General features: G+C 53.7%; 1 protein-coding gene across 2 annotated transcripts in view; it reads left to right on the top strand.

Annotated features, from left to right (window-relative positions):
- Positions 1–439: 439 nt before the first annotated feature.
- Positions 440–18,050, top strand: part of SLCO2A1 (solute carrier organic anion transporter family member 2A1) — a 30,015-nt gene continuing 12,404 nt past the window's right edge. Inside the window, exons 1-3 of one of the 2 annotated variants that reach the window (XM_040613276.1) lie at positions 449–712; positions 13,024–13,161; positions 15,181–15,343. In XM_040613276.1, coding sequence (XP_040469210.1) covers positions 623–712; positions 13,024–13,161; positions 15,181–15,343 — 391 coding nt within the window. In that variant the 5' untranslated portion in view covers positions 449–622. Of the gene's footprint in view, positions 713–13,023; positions 13,162–15,180; positions 15,344–18,050 lie in introns of both variants that reach the window. The other variant, XM_040613277.1, reaches the window with a different exon arrangement.

Below are 18,050 nucleotides of genomic sequence, written 5' to 3'. Positions count from 1 at the left end.
AAGCAGGAGATTTTTTTTTCCTCTGTAACCCCATAACTCGGAGGGATTGCTCCATCTGGCCACTCAATTTCCTCCCCCCCCACCACCTGGGAGCCAAATCTCAGTTTGCTGAGGTGCTTCCCCCTCCTCTCACCCCTCCGGGGGGACTGGATTAACACCCCAGTGGTTTTCCCTGCGGGAAAGCTGCTTTGCCGGTGCCTGTGCCTTGCTCAGCTGCGTCCTGCAGCCTCGGGTGTGAGTGCAGCAGAGGGGAGCCGCTGCCGGGACGAGCTGGTCGGGATGCTGGGTGTCTCCCATGGGTGGGCGAGCGTCGTGACACCGCCGCAGTCCCCATGCCCAAACTGGCCGGGGCTCGGCGAGCCCTCACGCCCACCTGCTCCCCGCACGCCGCGTTAGCTTCCTGTGACTTTAAAGTTCCCTCGGTGCACAAAGCAAAAGAGGGAGGAGAAATGGTTTCATCATCGTGCCGGAGAGCAGACTTATAAAAACTTCGCGCTCACGCTGCCTTGCTCACTTGCGGGCTTGGAGGGTTTTCAGCACAGACCAGCAGCGGGACAGGCTGGAGAGGGACAGGAGCCCACACGCAGCCCAGCTGTTTGGGGCTCCCCAGAAAGCCCCCACGATGGGAGTCCACCCTGAAGCCAGCAAATCCCCAGTTGACATCCCCAAAAGCTCTGGCACCTGCTCCCGGAGTATCTTCTGCAACATCAAGGTAAGGAGCGGTGCCGGGCAGGGATGTGCCGCTTCCCCAGTGGGGAGGGAGGAGGATGCTTGCACGGAGAGTGACCCCAACCCATCCCGCAGGTCCCCACAAACCGCCAGTAAAATGAAGGGTGTTTGCTAAGATGCAGAATTTGAAAGTCCACTCCTCGGGCAGTTCTGGATAAGACCGCTGAGGTCCATCCTGCTCGGCGCGTGGGAAGGTCTGGGGAACTCGGTGGGTTTCGGGGTGGTACCCCGCAGGGCGCGTGGGTGTTACACCCCGTGGAAGCGTTGTGTGGGCAGCTCTCCGTGAGCTGCGGGGCTTACCCACGGTGTCCAGTACACAGTGTGCTGCTGCCTGGGGAATGATTAACCACATCCTGGTGTGAAAAAAAACCACCACTGCCCTATAATAACACTGACTTGCCTTAAAAACCTTGATGAGCAGGGCATTTGGAGTGACAGAAGCAAAATCTCGGCAGGTTGAAGTGGGTTTTCTGGTGTTGGCTGCCCAGTTACTCACCTGCCCCTATTAGCAAGGTGAGAGCTGTCATCTTAAAGCCAGTCCCTGCCTGAGCTTCAGGCTCTTGAGGTCACTGCCTGCGTGAGAAAACACCATCCACCCTGGCCACCTCTCACGTTTTAAACCCTGCTAACCATTGTGCTTTTACACCACCCCTCACCCTGTCTTTTTTTCCCTGTGTGGCACATTTTGGCCCATTTTTGGATGGGCACCGAGGCTGCTGCGCACGCTGGTTCCTGTCCCTGGGACACCTGCCTGCGTCAGCCAGGATTTTGCTGGGTGGGGGGGATTTTCATGCCTCGCTTGGCAGCACCTCCACACATTGGCACCCGAAGCAGCCAGCTGCAGTTTTGGGGAATGGCGGCTCCCAACAGCACCTGCCCACGGCAGAGCCGCTTTGGGCATGTGAAAAGGGCCACCAGCTGTCAGGACCCCCTTGTGCTGGTGCTGCTGGTCGTGCTTAGGGCTGGGGTGTGATCTCCCACTAGTGTTACTGAAGAAGAGCGTGTGTTTGCTGCGAGGAAGGGTTTGTCAGCACTTTCCAGCTGAGCGTGTTTTCAGGAGTGTGCAGCCATGGGTAGGGCATCGCTGTGCGGGATGGGTTTGGGTTTTATTTGCCATCCAGCTTTCCTCACCATGTGTGAAAGATGGGGCTGCCTGGTCCCCTTTGGGCTGTGCTCGCTTGCAGCTGGTTTCTGGGCAGCAAAAGTGTCACCAAATCATGGGGCGCCATGGGGATGCTGAAGGGTGCCATGGGGCTGTTCCCAACAGGGTGCTCTTTCCCCGGGAGGATCCCAGGGCTGGAGGCATCATCCCAGATGATGTCTTCCAGTCCTACATCCCTGAAGGTCCCCACTGCCCAGGCTGGGCTATTCCAGCAGGTGACTTAATGGCCTCTTTTGGCTGTGAGCTTCGGGAGGGAGAGTTTGAGGTTACCCTGGGTAATTGAAGGCTGCCTCTGGGCTACTCTGGCATGCCTCTGGAGGGGGCTGGTGACCTGACCCCTCCTCTTCTGGAGGTGCTAAGGGTCCCTAACCCCCTCCGGGCTGGTTCAGTAATGACTATGGCGTGGGTTGAGTAAAGTTACCAGAAAACAGCCAAGAACAGAGCCCTCCTTGCAGTTCATGCTCTTTCATGGAAATATGCACAGCTCCCTTCAGCTGCACACTTACAGGGCAGCATGTGAAAATATCCTGGAACTGGAAAAAAAAATGCCAAATGCTGTGCCTTTTGCAGGATGTAAAACTTTAGGGTTAAAAAAAACCCACCCACCAAATAAATAAATGTTAAACCGTTTCTTCATCCCATAGACAGCTGCAGGATGCGGGCTGTGGGTGCCACAGGAGTTGGGCTGGGTGCTCAGCACCCCACATGCCCCAGGGCACGTGGTCAGGGCTGTGCCCAGGACCTCCTGGGGCATTTGGCCAAGGGAAGATGACATGGGGGTGTCATTTTGCTGGCGGCAGGAGCTTTGGCTGTCCCAAGAGGTACCTGGCTCCTGCCTGCACCCACCAGCTCCAGCTCGAAATGCCCAATGTCTGGTGCCTGCTGGGGTTCCAGCCGCACCTTCACAATCGGGCCAGGAGCCTGGAGCTCCCCAGTCTGTCCAGGCACCCACTGCTGAGCCCACCTGGGGGTCCTTGGAGGTGTTTTTTGGGGGAGAGGTGGTACAGCCCTGTGTGGGAACACATGCAAAGTGATTCCTGGAGATGCCAGCGGAGACCCCCCACCTCCTGCTTGCCCTGGCTGGTGCAAGTTCAGCTGTGCTAAGGGAAAACCAATGCGTGAAAAGAAGCATTTCTGTTTTAAAAAGTCAACGGCCCAACACCGGCACCGTGCAAGCGCCTTAAGGAACAGTTTGAGCTCTATAAAAACATGCGTGTTGGCATCAGATGGATGATGTGTAACACCCAGAATGGTGGGGAGTCAGGACATCCATCCCTTGGAGCAAAGTTCTTGTTTCTAACAGCAAATATATATAAATTAGCAGGCAATGACACCCCCCACCCTTTCCTGACCTGTTCAGCCTTCCTGTGCTGTCGCATTTGTGTCAAATATATATTACACTAAAAAAATAAATGCTTCAAGGTAGGAAAGCACTAGCCTGTGTGCAGTTGTCAATCCTCTCAGCCCCCCAAAATTAGTAGAAAATCAAAGTGCCACAACCGAATTTCCAGGTTTGGGATGCTGTTTTGTTGTGAACGGCTCAGCAGAGGGCAAGGCGTAAGCAAGCAGCTGGGTTTATATGGCTTTTTAGCTCTCGTTTGTGCAAGAAGCCATGGGTGCTGCAAATAATGCATTATATAAAGTCTTCACCCAGCACCTAATTGTGTGGCAAGCTGCTGGCATCATCCCACACGGAGACAGGTACTCTAAAGGGGTTTAAATTAGACACAGCGCCCTTGTATAAACTATGGCAGTTTCTGACAGGGACAGTATTTCCAACACAACAAAATCCCCAAGCTGCAGCAGGCTCCAAGTCTTAATCACGAAGCTCATATTTAATCCATAAAGCTCACAGGCCCGGATCGTTTTCAGAGTGCCTTTTGCAGGGCTGGGGCTAAAAATAACAAATTATTTTCCTGTGTAAGTGGTCTTGCTCCTCCACGTTCCCTGCGACGGAGCCCACCATCTCCTTGCACTGGTTCCCATCGCTCTCGGGATGTTCTTCACCCTGATGCTGCTGAGGTTCCGAGGTGCGGGGGTATGGTGGTGCCAGGGATGTGCATCAGAGAGGGAAAGACCCTGGTGGAAAGCAGTGGTTCTAATGGTTCTGCAGAGATCTGAAGAGCGGGACAGGGAGGATGGTGTGGACTCTGGGGATGGGTGGTGTGGAGGTGCTGCTGGGGGACCGGTGCCGAAGCAGGCGCTCAGGGCAGCAGTGAGTGCCCTTGGATGTGGCTACTGGCTTGTACCCGTGCTCTGACACAGCAGGCGTTTACAGCTGATCTCTGTACCCTGCGGGAACGTGGTTGGTGACAGTTCCTTGTTGCCGCTGTGGAAGTTACTCCCTGTTACACGTGGGTATTAACAACTGAAGCTAACAAAGCAATTACACCGAATGGCACCAAGGCTCGGTCTACACTGATATTTAAGGGCACCGCCTGGCTTGGCCAACAGTCTGTTTGCTGTCTGCACTGTATCTTGTGGCTGGAATAAACCTGCTCGTTGTGCTGAGGGTTTTGAGTGCCCTCTCAGATGTGACGGGGTTGCTCGACCCCTCTAGAAGCTGGCTGGTTTGGCTTGAATCACCTTGAAGAGAGAAAGAAGAATGCAAAAGGCCTTCAGTTTTTGGGGCTGGGAGGTTGCTGCTGAGCACTGTCCCCCACGAGAAGCCTAGAGCATCTCGGTAAGCCCGCAGCGGGGGTGGGGATAGGTGATGGTGAGCAAGGACAGCCCCCTGCTTTGAAGTTCACCAGAGCTTCCAGGGTTGTGACGACTGGCACTGGGGTTTTGAGGGGTTGCGGTGGTGCTGCTTGGCAAATGGGAGATGAAGCCAACCTTCAGGTGGGTGCTAGCACCCGGTGGCACTGGGGACACCGAGGACCTCACAGCCTAAGGGAACAAAACGCGTCTGAAAGGTGGAGGAGAAGTGGATGATTATTCTTTTTGATTCCCACGCATGTCCATGGACCCCACTGATGTCCCCTGGTCCAGAGTCCTAACTGCTGTCTCCATTCATCACATCCACACCCATCTTGCCCTTCCAGACACCCACTGACAAAGGATTCTTTCAGAGGCATTAACTATTTGCAGTGCCTCAGATCTTTTTGGCTTCTTCACCTTTATTGTCTCTTTCGTGGGTTTGTGCTATTTTAATTGGTAGCTAATTGCTTGTTTGGGATCCCCAGAAACATGACAATGAGGAGAGCATTGTAAATGTCCTGTTACTTAGCTGAGCTGGACAGGTTACAGCTGGAAGCCAGTTAGTTGGAGAGCTCGGGGGAGCAGTGTGAGATGGTTGGGAGCACATGCAGGGGGAGGCTTTTACCCTGCAGACTGCCTGGCACAGAAAAGGCAGCAGGAGGATAACAGAGAGTTACTGTCACTGATGTCAGTGGGAGGGAGCCCCGGGGGAGATTCAAAAGCCTTGGGGCAGATTTATTTGGGTGCTGTACTGGAGCAGGGAGAGGGATGGTGTGGGAGGGCGGACAGCGAGGTCGGGAGGGGAGGCTGTGGGCTCTCAGTGTGATAAGGCTTTAAAGCATCCCAGGGTGAAGATACTGGGGCGTGTGGGGTGCAGTGGCTGGGAGCGGGGAGCTCTCCCCACCCTGGGGAGGCTGAATGCCTTCTGCAGAAGAAATGGGAGCCTTGCCTTGGGATCTGACACCCCAACAGCATCGGAGCAAGTGTTTTATCCCTTCCTTTATAAGGGGCTTCAGGAATTTGCTGAGAGGAGTGTATTTCAGAAGCCTGGAGGTGTAACAGTTGTGCTCTCATATCCTGTTGGAAAAGATTATGAATTGCTTTATTTAGCTGTGGGCAAGAATAGAAGGTTCATCAAGTCACTGGTCTGAAGGCAGCATGGCTGTAGGTTTGGAGAGGGAAGCAGCGAGAGAAGAAAGTCACTGTTGATGAGGGCCATTGGTTAAAGCAAGAAAACCAAAGGCTATTCCAACCCTGGGCACTGTGCAAGGAGAGCCGGTGAGCTGGGTGGGTGTTCGGAGCAAAGAGGCAGGCAGGGTCCTTAGGACAAGTGGGGTGGCATGGGGAGAAGGACCCGCTGTGGCTGGGGTCTTCCAGCATTGGCAGCGGTGCTGCTGGTATCAGAAAGCAAAGGCTAGGTCTGGATGGATCTGACACCGTGTTTATGTCTGGTTTTGGTGGTTTCGAAAGGGAGAGGCCACCTGGCCTTCACCAGTAACACCAGCAGCAGGGTAAGGAAAAAGATGGGCAAGAGCTAGACAGCAAAATGGGTTGGAAAGTTTAGTGGGATCAAGGTCTAGGAGACATGAAACAAGATAATTTTATGAGGGGCAAGGTGATTCAGTGCCCAAACACAAGAAGGAGTGGTCAGCGTAGATAAGATTACCATGAGCAAAACGGGAGAGGAGTGTCGCTGATAGGGAGCATGAGGCACGGCCAGGGCTGCGAGCGTGCGGGAGGGTGTTTACATACACTTGCGGGTCAGGGAAAATGAAGCCAGGCTGAAGCAGCCTTCAAGGAAATCACGGTCGGATCCTGATGCGCTGTAAAGAAGAGCGACCTTTGCAAAAAGGAACGAGCAAAGACCCAAGCACACAGCCTACCCGCAGCTCGGTCTGGCCTCAAGGAGCAAGAAGGCTGCCTAACCACATGCATCCTCTTTCGCAGGCGGGAGTATTTTCTCAGCAGCAGCTTGGGAAGCAGCAAACCCTCGCGCCTCACACACTGAGGGTCGGCTCTCAGTGATCCTCCGCAGCCAAAACCCTCCTTTCCTTCTGACATCTGCAGTGGGCACCTGTGTGTTGAGGCAGGGGCGTGTTTTTATGTCCCCTGGATGCTCCCTCAACAGCAACTGAGCAAAGCAGGGGATGCACAGACCGTGCAAGGGCACTGCGGTATGCGCAGGGAAATCCCATTGTACATTTGTCGCAAAAAGAGCGAACACGTCTTTCTACTTGATAATCGGGGGTTGAAAAGCGTGGATTACTGGGCAGCAGACAGTCATCATTGTGACTAATCTGGGCAGTGGCGTGCTTCAGACAACCCCTAACCACTTTTTTTTTTTTTTTTAAATTTGTTTATTTTTTTGCAGTAGACATAAAATTTAGGAGCCAGCTTCTACCAGTGGGCCATGCTCCAGGCTCCAAGGCTTGTGTTAAGGGATGGTGGGGATTTGTGCTGTGTGGCAGGATACTTGGTTCTTTTTGTGGAAATGTTGGTTGCTTTTTTCCGTCTTGCATGGTGCTTTTTGATCTATAAGTCTAGGCAGCTGCATATAGGAAAGAGATGCCAAGGAGAGACTTACTTCCCCACACATGCCCATATACTTTTCGTTTCCAGCTGATATATTTCTTTTGGACTGAGCAATCTCGGCCATCCTACTGCAGGAGGGTCTCGTAGTGTAGTGGCTGCTGAGCATATTCAAGCTCTAAAAGAAACAGCCTGTCTTCTCCATGGCTATTTAAAATTTTGAGGATATTCTTGTTACTTTCTAAAGTTCCGCCCTCCCCTTTCTTGTTTCCCCTTGGAAGCTCAGGAGAGTGAAGTGGAAGAAGCTTTCAGAGGTGGGCAGGTTGGGGTCTCCCGCTTTGGGCCATGACTTTCCACTAAGATCAAACACTTTTACTTTGGCCCTCCAGAGCCCAAAATGTAGCTCTAACAGTACTATGCAGAGGGAAAGAGCTAGCAGAGCATCCTTACTCCTGTCCTTCCCAAACGTTTACTCCAGCCAGAATAATTTTGTGCCTTCCCGCAACGACTGCTTTTGGCCAAGTCCTACCTCGGTGTCCCCCGTCAGCTGGGAGCAGCTGGATAGGTTCTGCAAGAATCCACGCTCCTCTTGGCAGCTCCCCAGGCAGCTCTTGCATCCATCTAACAAATTAAGCCCTGGCTCTTTCCACCCATGTGGCAGCAGTGGGCTTGGAGGTCAGCACCGGAGTGTGCGTGTGAGAGCCGCAGTCGGGAGCTGCCAGTGCTTTCTCCTCACAGACTGAGCTGCACCGTCAACATTTCCACCTTCTCTATCTCCAGACAGGGCTGCCAAGCTGAAGACACTGAGAAATGAGGTGAGGGATGACTTTGGACATGAGTGCCGCAACCACAGCGTGAAGATGTGGAAACGGAGCAAGGAATTAACCCTTTATCTGCTTCTCCAGGTGGCAGAGAGGAGGGAGCAGTGGTTGTGCCACAGGTACCAGCATCTTCCCAAACCCCTGGTCCCTGCTAAGCAGAGCCAGGCTCCCACCTGGAGGAATCTCCTGGATGCTGGAGGCTCCATAGAGGCAGTTCACTCCTCTGAAAGCAAAAGAAACCTGAATTTTTTTTTTTTACCTGACCTTGACTCTGAGCCATGCCCAACACATGCATGCTGGGATTATCAAGCACTTCAGGTTAGGTTGTGGGTTTTTTTTTCTTATTTAACCCCACTTGCCCAGCACTGTATTGTCTGCCTTGGTGACCTGTCAGCCTGGTTCCCAAAAAACCTCTTACAAAACAGTTCACTTTTCATAATAGGTGTTTTAAAGTCCAGTCTGTGTGGGCTTGTTTGCTAAGGCCAGTGACAGTGATGACAGTGTCCTATCTTGCATAAGGAATTTGGAAAGAGAGAGCCACGAGGGAAGGGCACACAGCTTCACTGGTGTGTGACATGGGGCAGTGGTGTAAGCACCTGCTGCCCGCACCCAGCCCCCGGGGCACCAACCTCCCTCTGACCCCAAAAGCTTCTAACCCCAAGAACAGCCACCTCAGGGATGGGTTTACCCCCTTGGCTCTGGCTTCCTCATCCTTATGGGTTCAGCACAAGGCTGGGAGACCCCCTCGATCCTCCCAGGGCCTTATTTTAGTCCTGGTATGCTTCAGGGAAGTGGAGAGGGTGCAAGTGGGTCCTCTGAGGTGGCTGCAAGGGCTGAAACACCAACTTGGGCATCTCCTGGGAGTGCACGAGCCACTGGGGCCATAGCCGGCATCCGACAGGGACATATCGGTGCCAGGATAGGATCTCAGCCTTGCTGCTGTGTCCTCATGCCTGGGGGGTGCCTGCAGCCCAGCCTGCCCCCCACCAGCCCGTCGGGTCAAGTATGTGTTGAACACGTCTCCTCTGAAGGAGCTTTGGGTTGGGACGGACCAGATAGCTGCCAGCTCTCCGCCTTGGACCTGAGAAGTGTTGTCAGGCCATGGAGGGACCAGTCCCCTCTCCCCTGCAGCAGGGTGGGTTTCATCTTCCTTTTGAAAAAGCATTGCCAGGGGGGTGCTGGTCCCCACGAGCGGGGTTGGGGGGGAGCAGTGTGTCTGCGAGGGACCTTCCCCCAGGCATTTGCCTCCCTTTTAAATCAGGTGGGTCTTGGAACGGAGTCAAGTGGTTTGCATAAACAGCCTGGAGTCAGGATTGCTGGGGCGCTCTGAAGGAAGCGTGGGGGTGATTAAGAGGGGATTTGGTGGGTGTGTGCGGGTGCGTGTGGGCGCATGCCTTCAGCCTCTCTGCGCTGCTCCCTGCTTGCCTGCAGCTCCAAAAATACAACAGGCTCCGATGGGAGCATCAGCTCCGGAGGGTCAGCGCTTTGTATTTGTGGGAGTGTCCCCGACTCCTTAACCTCCCATCACGCCTTCGCCTTCAGTGCCGTTGTGTCAGCTTTGCGTCAGAAAAACTCCCTTCAAATGAGTTTGGCTTTTCTTTAAAAACCCTTTCTTCATTAAGTGTTAGGGAAGATGGATGACAGCAGCTCCATCGCCTCCCGGGGTTGCTTGGCAGGTGCCAGCACAGCACATCTGGTGCTCTCTGCAGCTGGAAGGGAGCAGGTCAGCACTGGTTTCCATTGACCAGCAGGCTGTGGGTGGTCAACATGAACATGTGGGGATGGGGATGTGTGGGGAGAGGGACGGGGATAGGAGAGACCCGTGAGGAGCTGCAAGGGGACATGGGAGAGTGGTGCCCTACATCTCCACCAGCCCCAGAGGTCTGCTTTTCCCAACTGGAGCATCTTGGCCAGTGCCAAGGTCAGGTGGTGCCCAGGTTCCTTTTGGGGAGCCCTCCAGGTAAGCCCCTCTCCCAACTATTGGCACTCGGAGCTTTCAGTGTTTGGGCTGTTGTTATTTTAATAAGAATTGAGTTTGCTGAATGCAGGAGAAGTCTTAAATCAGGCACATCTCTCACCTCCAGACAGCCGAAGTGCGTCTAGAAGAGCAGAGCTCCAGCTGCACAAGTCCTGGAGCAAAGGCTGTTTTTCTTTGCTCCAACTGTTTTGGGTGGCAGCTTCTTCCCAAACAAACAAACAAAAAACAACAAAAAAATCTCCTCTGCCCTCCGCCTCCCATCGTCCAGGCTCTCCGCATCCAAGGGCTGAGGGTGCTGTGTGGTCTCAGTGCCAGAAGCAGTGCAGGGTGGGATCGGGTGCCCTGAGCATCCCCCTGGCTCCTCTGCTTCCCTGCTAACCCTGCTCGCAGGAGCCAGATTAGGAGGACTCGTGGTCAGGAGGGGAGCCGTCACACCCCAACACCAATCTTCTTCTCCCCTTGTCGGTGCTCTCCAGCTGCATTTCTCCCACCTTGCCTTCCCTCAGGGCAGGCAGCCCCAGCTTGCTCCCAGGCATCTCGGGATCTGTGGCCCCATTTCGTGCGTCCCCAGGTTATCACCATCGCATAAACCCATCTCAGGCCATCCTGCCACCTCTGCCTCTCCCTGCCTGCCCGCTCTGAGCGCAGCTTGTCCCTCCCATCTCCTGCCTTCCATCCTCCCGTGAAGCACAGCCAGTGCTGGCTCCCCATGGTCCTTCCATGCCTCTGCCTTCTTCCCATGCCCTGCCAACCCCAGCATTCCGGGGAGTCAGGCAGCCTCTCCTGCCCATCTTCCCTCCCCACCAGCATCCTCTCTCTCCTTCTCATCTCCCTGTCTGCCCTGGGATTAGGCTGACATTTGCTGCGCTAAATTCAGCCTTGGTGATCCACCCTCTTCCCTCCCCGGTGGTAAACAGCTTCTCTAGCTAACGCCTCACACCGGGAGAGCTCTCCCTCCAGCTGCTCTGCATCTCGGGCGGTCCCGGCCCTCCACTGTTTAACCAGTGCTTCCTTATCCGCATGACTTCAATAGGGTCTGGCCAGAGCTTCAGGAACAAAAATTAATGTTCTCTGGCCACAAGATCCCCTCTCCATTTCTCATCCGTGCAGAAGTCACCTCTCTGCTCCAGACCAGCCTGGTTGGACTACTTACACCGTCATCCCAGGTCAGGATTGGGTGAAGATGAAGGTGGTGGATCCACCTTTCACCTGCAGGACCATGTGCTGGGATGGGGCTTTGAATGTAGGACTTGCTGACTGGAGAGTGTAGAGCTTGTTCTGCTTCAAGGGTTTACTTTGAGATGTTTCACTTCCACTTTGTCCCTGTCTGGGAGGGTTTCCCGTGTTACACCCCATGTCATTGCTCTCTGGCTTTTTGTCAGCACAAAGTTCCAGCCTGGGACTTTGTCCTCTCCTGTTGGGCTGCCGTGGTGGCAGATACCTTCTTGGTGCTAGCCTGTCTGCTGACGCCCCTTCAGGATGTGGCTGGAGAGCTCATGCTGGTCCCTGTGACCCTTCTTCCCTCTTTTTTGGTGTTTGCCTTTCTCCTTCTGCTTTTCTGTGGTCTCCAGGTTGTTCCACACCTGCCCTTGCACTGTCAGGGCTCCATTTTCTCCTCCTTCACCTCCAGCCTCTTCTCTTCTGCTGTTTGCCAGCATCTCTCCCATCTCTTAGGCTTTTAGATACCTAGCTGTGTCTTCTGACTGGTGCTATCCTCCCTTGCAGGAGAAGCTTCCCAAGAAGCCATCCTCTTCTTCTACCTAAATTCTCTTGCAATGGATAGACCTGGCTCTGTGTCCTCCTCTACTCCACAAAAAGTGCTCCACCCCCCTACACCATGTGCATCCTCTGTGTCGGGTGGACAATTTTCATTCTTTTTCTGCTTTGTGGGTGTTTTTTTTTTTCTTTCCACACAATGGGTCAGGGCTTTGGGTGCTACCACCATTTCAAATAAATGTTAATAATGAGTGTTGCTGCTCTCCTAGCCAAGGACATAAGGAATTTGTCAGCCCTGCAGTACCTTTGATCCCCCATTCATCATCTCGGTCTTCCCACCGTTATCTTTGTGGGACATGCTTCCGGTATTCAGCAAATATTTGATTTCCTGTGGATTTAAATGAAAAGACCTTCCCCCCCTTCCCTCCCTCCCCCCCCCCCCCCTTTTTTTTTTTTTAATGATTTTAAAATACTTTTGGCACCATGTGGATGCATTCCATTCCAAGAAAAATAAAGGAAAACTTTTCTGACTAAATATAGATCAAACGACACTTGTGAGCTGCCTCTTGCATCCCCGGCTGAGAGCACTTTCCTCTCCCAGGCCACCCGGGCTCTTTTGACCACGCTTCTGCCCTGCCCTGCAAACTCTCCGTGTTCCCCCCTCCGCTCCAGGCAAGCGCTGCCTCCGTTGGTTGCTGGCTCAGCTCACAGCCTGGCTCAAGGGGAAGATGCTGTTTTTAGAATACCACAGAGGTGTTCCAGTAGTGAGACTACATTGTGCATATTTCATCCTTACCCTCTGGGGCTTTTAAAGCCTTTTTTAAACTTTTTCTTGCAACACCCCTTGGAGCAGGTTCTGTTAATTGACTTTACAGCTGAGCGTATCCAAGGGGCCGACTGGAAATAGCTGGGTCTCAGGTAGCCTAAGCCAGCACGGCTCCCTTTCAGCTGGTTGGCTCTAACATGGTCTCAGGAGCGTCCACCCAGTCTATGCAAAGTCAAGGCTGTCTCATCCATCACTGTACGACTCCCAGCGCAATGGGTCCTCCTCGGGTTGGAAGGGTAACCTTGAGGGCCACGCAAGGGTTGTCACAGGGCAAATACCGATGAATCTTAATAACAGTAAAGCAGAGAAAAGAAACAAACAGTGCTCCTTGTCCTCTCTTCTGGACGCTGCATTGTTCATTTTGCAAAGCTGAGTTCATCATGGATCCAGGGCTGAGCCCTTCAGCAGATCTGTTGCATATCAGAGGTGCAGCCGTGTTGGCCAACTTGAGTCCACGTGCGTACGACTCTCCAATCCCTCGCACGGGGCAGGCCACCAGCAGTTACACATCAGCAGGGCACTCAGCAGGTACTAACCGGGATGGCACTTGTTTTGCCTGCAGGTGTTTGTGCTGTGCCATGGGCTTCTCCAGCTCTCCCAGCTCCTCTACAGCGCCAACTTCAAGAGCAGCCTCACTACCATTGAGAAGCGCTTTGGGCTCTCCAGTCTCTCTTCAGGTTTCATCTCCAGCTTGCACGAGGTAACTGGTGAGAAGCTTGTGCAGGGGCCCCACGGGGTGGCCAGAATGTTGGGGGGACCTTCCCAGAACAGGGTCTCAGGGTTGTTCACACCCAGGGCTTCCTTGGTCATTCCTATACGTGCTAGGTGAAGCAGATGTTGCTCTGCACTTGGAAACCTCTTCATACCTCATTTTTGCTGTACCATACACCAGGAGGTTGAACGTAGGGTATGTGGTGGGGACGTGGCCTCGGAGGGCAGCTGCAGAAAGCAGGTTGTTTCGGAGGAGTCCACTCCACGTTGGGATGCCATGCACATCCAGCAGAGACATGAGTGGGAGACAGAAAACATGCAGTGTGGTTCCTCTCCACTGATCGCAGTTAACAGCTGTTGTGAAGAAGAGCTTTTTATTACGAGTAGTATCCACACAACTACATCTCTGTGAGCAATTTCCAGTAGAAGTATCTATTTTCGTAGGTTTCTCACTGGCTTTGGGAAAGAGCCTGGCCTGAATCATTCCAAACTTTCTCTAAAAGGAGACCCTGGCCAGCTGTCTCTCCAAGATCTAGTCCTTTTCTCCAGTGGTCTCAGCTCCTCATGGCCCTGCAGCAAAGTAGTGACTTTCACTGACACATTGCTGACCTGGCTGAGGATTTTCCCACAAACACTTTCTAATCACTTGTCTCTGGAGTAAGTTTTCTAGTTTACCTTGTCATGAATTGTATCCTTCCTGGTAGCTCTTCAAGGCCAGCTAGGAAAAGACCTGCTGGCAGAGACTTTCTTTTGGTGGCACAGACCAGGAAGTGCTTGGTGGCAACCCACCACCACGCCCACAGCTGGTCTTGCATGGGATCCACCGAGAGGCTGGGCACTGGGGATCCTCCTGGGTCCTTGGGGAAGTAGATGCCCAGGTCTTACCTCAACCGGCACCTACATCTGGCATTAAAAAGACTGGCTCAAAGTCTACTGAGACCAGTGAAGGACTTCCCACTGATTGTGGCTAGGTCCAAGCCATGCAAAGAAAGGGACTCGGTATGGACAGTACAACACTGGTAATAATGAACTGGTATAATTAAGCCCTGTGGAGTGTCTCAGAGCTGTAACACACGTGCTCCTGACCCACCAGAGAACTTAGGCTGATGAGAATTAATGCCTGGAGAAGTGATACCAAAGCAAACGCCATGCAGGGCTGTTACTGCAGGAATATAAAGGGGAAAAGGACGGGAGCAGGACGTCTGCCATGCTGTTAAGGAGTAGCAGCTTGTAGACAACAGATACGGCTTTATTCCTCTGCTTTCCGAGAGAACTTTCTGTGCTTTACTCCAGCTCTGTTTGAGCTGCCCGGTCTGTCCCACCTTTTTGCACTGATGGCTGCAGCAATTCCAAGAACAAAAACCACAAAGAGACAAACCAAGGAGCCCATGTAAACATAAATAAAAAGTATTCTTAGCCACACATGCTGAGGTTAAAATAACGTTTAGCTTGTCCCAAGCTGACAAAGCCAATGTAATGGTGATTTTATGGTGTTCGTCCACTTGCCTGAGAAAGCTGCATGTTTTCCCAGCTTTTGAACTGATCATACCTGCAGCTGCAAATGCCCAGAGTCACAAACATTTGCAATGAGCTGGACTTTGGGTCTGTTTAGAGTCAGGGGAATGGAGGCATCACGCTTCATTTCTTGCTGCGTTTGGGGGAAATATTAGTTTATGCCATATCCTGTGGGGTGGGGGGCAGGTGTGGGTGCTGGAAGAAGCCCCAGCCAGGTCACAGGAGGTTGTGAAGTCACCCGTGACAGCAAGGGATGCACATGGGTGATGGACACCCAGGAGCTGTCCCGCTGGCTTTCGATGGGGAGGGACCACTGACTTGCTGCGAATATGCAGGGTGAAGGGCTGTCCCATTCCTGCTTTTGGGGGGGTCAAACACCACCTGACAAGGGAGCTCTCCACCCACCCAGACACAGCCATTGGGGACCAGTTATAGGGTCTTGACTTCCTCCGTGATGTCTTCTGACATTCCCATTTTGCTGTGCCCTTTCCAGATCGGCAACGTGGTCCTCATCATCTTTGTCAGCTACTTCGGCAGCCGAGTTCACCGCCCACGGGTGATCGGCATGGGGGGGCTGCTGCTGGCGCTGGGGGCGTTCCTGGTTACCCTGCCCCACTTCCTATCAGACCCCTACGAATACACCGCGCTGAGCACCGGTAAGCACCTCCATCCTCCCCACCATGAGCCGTCCCAGCACAAATCCTTCTCCGGTTGCTCTGGGCTGGGTTACCTGTGCCCACCCAAAAAAAGACAGGCTGTATCCAGCACGCGCACAATTTAAATGCAGCGTTTGGAGGGAAAAACTAAAGGTAGAGATTTGCTCTTTTAAGCCGGACTTCAGTATAGCTTTGCAACCCCCGCTGAACGCAACAACTGCGTGTGGGATCCTTCTGCCTCTTCTGGGCATGTCGTGCCTGCTGCAGTTTCAGGTGCCAAGTGCTGCGGTCGTGGTGAAGTACCTAAATTCCCCATGGATGCTCTGGGAGGCCTTCAAAGGGAGCAGTCTGTGCCTCAAGTTCAGCAGGAAGGATCTCCTCTCCAAGCTGCCCAGACACCTCTCCCTCCCACCAGTGCCCAAGGAGCTTGCTGTGGGGCTGGGACCCCTGAGAGGGCCATCACCCCACATGGGCACGCCAACCCAGGAACATTTGTGAGGAGGTTCCACATTCAGTGGAAGAGCACATCCTTCCACGTGGATACTATGAAAATATACCTGAAAACTAATTGTGTAATTAGCTTAATCTGTTATTTTAAATATGCTTCTCTCCTGGCTGTGCCCCCCCCGTGTCTCTTCAGACAGCGAGGCACACAGTGTCCCTGCTCTCCGCACAGGTGGTGTGTCCCTCCAACCTGCTCCTGGGCACCCTGGCAATAGGTTTGCTCTCTGTAGCATCAAAAGGGCCCCAGCTGCAGCTCTAACACTGTGATGACAGCATTGTTATCAACAACGGCGTGTCATTTAGTGGTCCAAAAAACCAGCCAGGGAGAGAATGTGAAACCAGCTGCGAGCAGAGCGTGCTGCTGGAGGGGCAGCAAACGGGGGCAGAAGCCCTGGGGTGCAGGAGATGCTGGTTCTGCTGCTGCTGCCCCGTGTGACTGTGGGCAAAGCAGTTCACTTCTGGCTTTTTTGGGGCACTGGTGCATTTACGGAGGGGAGTCAATGGCTCCACGGTACTTGCTACTGAGGCTTTGCACTTTTCTGAGCGCTGAGCTTGATTCATGCCAGAACAGCTCTTGCTGTACCGGCCTCGTTCGGATGGCACTTCTCTGCTCGAGGAAGCAGTTCCTCTGACTGATGAGAAGGCTTGCAAGCGCGCTCTCGGGGTGTGTGCATGCCTTGTGGCACCAGCGAGGCGCCGACCTTCTTCTCCTCTCCCCTGGCTTCTGTGCTTGACAAAAGACGTCGCTCGGTCCTGCTGCCAAGAGCTGTGCAGCACAGGGGAGAAGAGCGGCGCGCAGCCCTGCTGAGCACCCAGGCTGGGCGCAGTCCAGCTGGTGGCCACCTGCAGCCCGAAGCCTTTTGGAAAGGGAAGGAGCATCCTTGTTACTGGAGTCACAGAGGTATTGCAGCGTGAGAAGTGAGGCTGTTTCCCTGCTGCTGAGCATGTGGGTGATGGAGCAGAGTTAAGGTCTCCTGTCCCCAGGGCCTGTTTTGCTCGAGCCACTGAGCCGTACGACCCATACTAAGGGGGGCTACTGGTTTAACTGGGCGGGCTTTGGGAACAAGCTAGTACAGCTCCAGGTTCTGTGCCGAATGCAGGTATGCAGCAGAGTCTGCATCACACAACAAGGCTGGATTTGGTCTTCCCAAAGTGACCTCAGGCCCTAAATCCTCGGGATGCCAATGAGCCTTAGCGCCCCTGGGGACTGGCCCCTCTGAAAACCCGAGGTCACCTCAGCTCTGTGCCAGGTCGCTCCCCCTGCGCCTGTGCCACCGAGGGGGATGGCAGCGGCCGCAGCAGTGCCAGCCTGGGAAAGCCTTCCACTTGGAGTTAGAAGGTGCTTTCTCCTGGAAAGGCTCAGATCCCCGTGCATGGCATCGCAGCCTGATCCTCTCGGCACAGGGAGCCTTGGCTGTGCCGGAGAGCTGCTGGGTGGCCTTAGGCAAGTTGCTGCCTTTAGTTGGGTCCTGTCTTCACTGCAGCTCAATAGGATGCAAAGCCCAGATGGGGAGCAAAGCACAGCAAGGGCAGAGCTGCTCAACAGGTGCCTGACAGTCACTGCTCCCACCAAAGGGTTAGAGATCCTCTGGCTTTGCTCTACCACATCAGTTCTGGGAAATCTGGCACTGCCACTGTTGATCTGCAAGCCCAGATCCCACTAACCATTATTAAAAACGATGGCCCAGTGTGGGGCTGAGTGTGCCAGTGCTCATGCAGGAATAAGAAGACTGACTCTCCGCTGGCTTGCAGCTGCCTCGCTGCTATGCAGCCTCAAGTGTCTTTGTGCTTTTCAAGTCAGATGGTTTGGAGAGTGGGTCAGCCATTAGATGCCAGGTTTTCTGAGAGCTTACAGTCCTGCTTCAGGCTGTGAACTGGTCTGGACCCAGGACAGGGGCTGCTATCACTGCAAAGGAAACAAGTCAAAGGAGCAGGTATCATCCTGCTCCCTGCATGGAGCTGTGCGTGTCTTGTCCTGGTATTTCCAGCCCATGAAGATACTCCAGTCCTGTCTGGAGTTTGCATGGCAGTCTTGAGCAGGGTGAAGACCTCTCCTTGTCCAGATGGTGTGAAGAAGTAGGGTCCTTGCTTTGGGAGGTGGTGGGCTGCTCCTGAGCAGGGTTGGCAACAGAGATTCAGGGGCAGGGTGTCCTGCTCAGGGCAGCCAGGTCACCCCAGAGAGCATCACTCCCTGTTACTGGCT

The sequence above is a fragment of the Falco naumanni genome, chromosome 13 (genome assembly GCF_017639655.2).
Source record: "Falco naumanni isolate bFalNau1 chromosome 13, bFalNau1.pat, whole genome shotgun sequence".
NCBI lineage: Eukaryota > Metazoa > Chordata > Aves > Falconiformes > Falconidae > Falco > Falco naumanni.
Note: the sequence above shows the minus strand (reverse complement) of the source record. Positions and strands in the feature narration are given on the sequence as shown.